The sequence below is a fragment of the Crocuta crocuta genome, unplaced genomic scaffold (assembly GCF_008692635.1).
Source record: "Crocuta crocuta isolate KB4526 unplaced genomic scaffold, BGI_CrCroc_1.0 scaffold127, whole genome shotgun sequence".
NCBI lineage: Eukaryota > Metazoa > Chordata > Mammalia > Carnivora > Hyaenidae > Crocuta > Crocuta crocuta.
In genome coordinates this window covers 10739500-10741762 of record NW_027532008.1, presented here as the reverse complement: position 1 = coordinate 10741762, position 2263 = coordinate 10739500, and the positions used below count along the sequence as shown (strand labels likewise).

Genomic DNA, 2263 nt, shown 5'->3' with positions numbered 1-2263 from the left:
CAGTCCATCCGCTGAGCCATTCTCCCTCTGTGCCAGGGTTTCCGGCTGCTCCTGGCCAGCCCCAGTGCTTGCCTCAAGCTGTTCCAAGAGAAGAAAGAGGAGGGGTACGGGGAGGCGGCCCAGTTTGACGGTGAGTGCCCAGGACCCGGTCACTCCCCGCGTGGGGCCCCTGCCCGCTCACTGCCAGCCCTGAGTACCGTTAATGCCTTTCGTGGCTGTGCTCTGTTTCCGGGCCCTTTGCCCTGCCTGGGTCCCTCAGCTCAGAACCCGACATCGCTAGTTCTCGCAGCACCCTCACTGGGAGCTAAGGGTGAGACCTGTCCCTTTATGGGGCCAAGGCAGGGACGCACACAGAAGGTGACATTCTCAGTAAGGGTGGCCGGCTCCTGGCCACACCCCAGGAGAGGAAGACAACTGGAAACGTGTACACCCAGCCGATCTTGGACCCTCCCCTTAATCCCTATCCCCGGAGGCTCAGAGAGGGGCGCTTTGCTCAAGGCTATCACCGCGCTGCAGCAGGGCTGGGGGCTTGGGAGTGGCAGGGGTGAGAAGCCAGGTGGGTGGTCAGGGCCCCTCTGCGGACGGGCCTCTGGGAATTGACAGACCTGCCCAGGACCCGGCTGGCCCCCTTGCGCACTTCCCTTTCCCCACCGCGGACCTCAGTGTCCTCATCTGAGAAATGGAGCACTGGAAGGGATGTGCAGAGCCAGAAGACCCGGATTCAAATCCTGATCTTGCTGCTCAGGGCTGTGACATCAAGGCTGTGTTCTAAACCTCTCGGTGCCTCAGTTTCCTCTTCTCTGAATTGGGGGTGATAATTACCCCCGCCTCACATTGTTTTAAAGAAGAAGAAGAATTTAGGGGGGATGCCCAGAGCAGGTGGGTGCTCAATAATGGCAGCTGTGCTGTGTTAGGCCCTGAGCCAGCAGTCCCTTCCAAGCACTCTCTGCTCCAGCACCAAGATGTGCCGGCCATACCGGCAGCCAGTCTGCAGCTTTCTCCGTCCTGGCTTCAGCCCCTGGCACTGAGGTGGGAGAGAAGTCCGGGCCCGAATTCTGCAGCCTCAGGCCCGAGATGGCCCTGGGGAGGCCTCCTGAGCCTCCCTCCTGTCTTTGTTCTCTCGCAGGACTAAGACACCAAGTGAGTATAAGCATTAATGAGATGCTGGCCAACAGTCGCCTCAGGAGGGACAGTCTCTACGTACAGGTGAGGACCTGGGGTTCCGCTGCTTGCTCTTGGGTGGAGGGTCCCCCACCTCCCAGGGGAAGCAGCGCCAGGAATCTCCGGGGTGGGGGTAAGGGGCTCAGCCCCAGGCCTCTGTGCGGAGAACCCACAGTCTGATGGAGGAGGCGCAACGGTGCCCCCAGGCAGCTCCCAGTCTGATGAGGGGAGATCCTGCTCTGCTCTGGTGAAATGATGAGCTTCCAGAGCAGCAGGGTAACAGGAGACAGATGAGGTGGAGAAATTGGGGCCCCGTGGGGACGAGGGGTGGGGTGAGTGGGAGTCAAGTGGATCCGGCAAGGAAGAGACTGGGTGGGAGGAGGTCTCCGGAAGGGGCAGGGTGGATGCCTGCCACACGCGTAGTGCAGGCCCTGGCGCAGAGGACCCCCCGCTTTTCCTGCGTGGAGCCCGGCACCTTCTCTGAGAGGCTGAGAGGGGCAGAGGTGGACGCCACGCTGTGGCTGGGATGGCGGAGTGCAGCGGCAAGCTCGTGGGGAACCAGAAACTTCCTGGGTCCAAATCCTAGCTCTGCTGCTTCCTAGCTCTGTGCTCTCGGGCAGGTCACTTGAGCCTCAGTTTCCCCATCTGGGGGGCGGCAGTGGCACACGGCTGTTTGGGAGGGTCTGAGGAGCGCCGGGGTGCAAGGGCTCTGTGCGGGGCCTGGCTCGCAGTCGGCGTTCAGTGAGTTAGAGCCTCCCGGCTCGCTGGGTGCGCGCGCTGCCTCTCCTCCTGCTCCCCCAGAAATGCATCGACTGGAACCGGGAGGTGCTGAAGCGGGAGCTGGGCCTGACCGAGCGGGACATCGTGGACATCCCCCAGCTCTTCTCCCTGAAGGGCTCCCATGCAGAAGCCTTCTTCCCTGACATGGTGAGAGCGCAGAAGCAGGACGGGGCACTCCCTGTCCCCGTGGCCCGACAGGGCCCGCAGGGGTGTCGCTGGGGTTCCAGAGGAGAAGCACTTCCTGTCTGAGGGCAGCTGAGCAGAGACCGGGGCGGGTGTGGTGGTGTGTGTGTGTGTGCTCTTTTCTTTTTTTTTTTTTTTT

The 2263-nt window shown here is 62.0% G+C and overlaps 1 protein-coding gene across 1 annotated transcript in view; it reads left to right on the top strand.

Annotated features, from left to right (window-relative positions):
• LOC144241196 (protein-arginine deiminase type-1-like) overlaps positions 1-2263 on the top strand; it is a 39433-nt gene that overhangs the window by 33945 nt on the left and 3225 nt on the right. The window contains exons 13-15 of the mRNA XM_077775684.1: positions 37-130; positions 1127-1206; positions 1963-2088. Of these exons, the coding sequence (XP_077631810.1) occupies positions 37-130; positions 1127-1206; positions 1963-2088 (300 nt within the window). The remainder of the gene's footprint in view (positions 1-36; positions 131-1126; positions 1207-1962; positions 2089-2263) is intronic.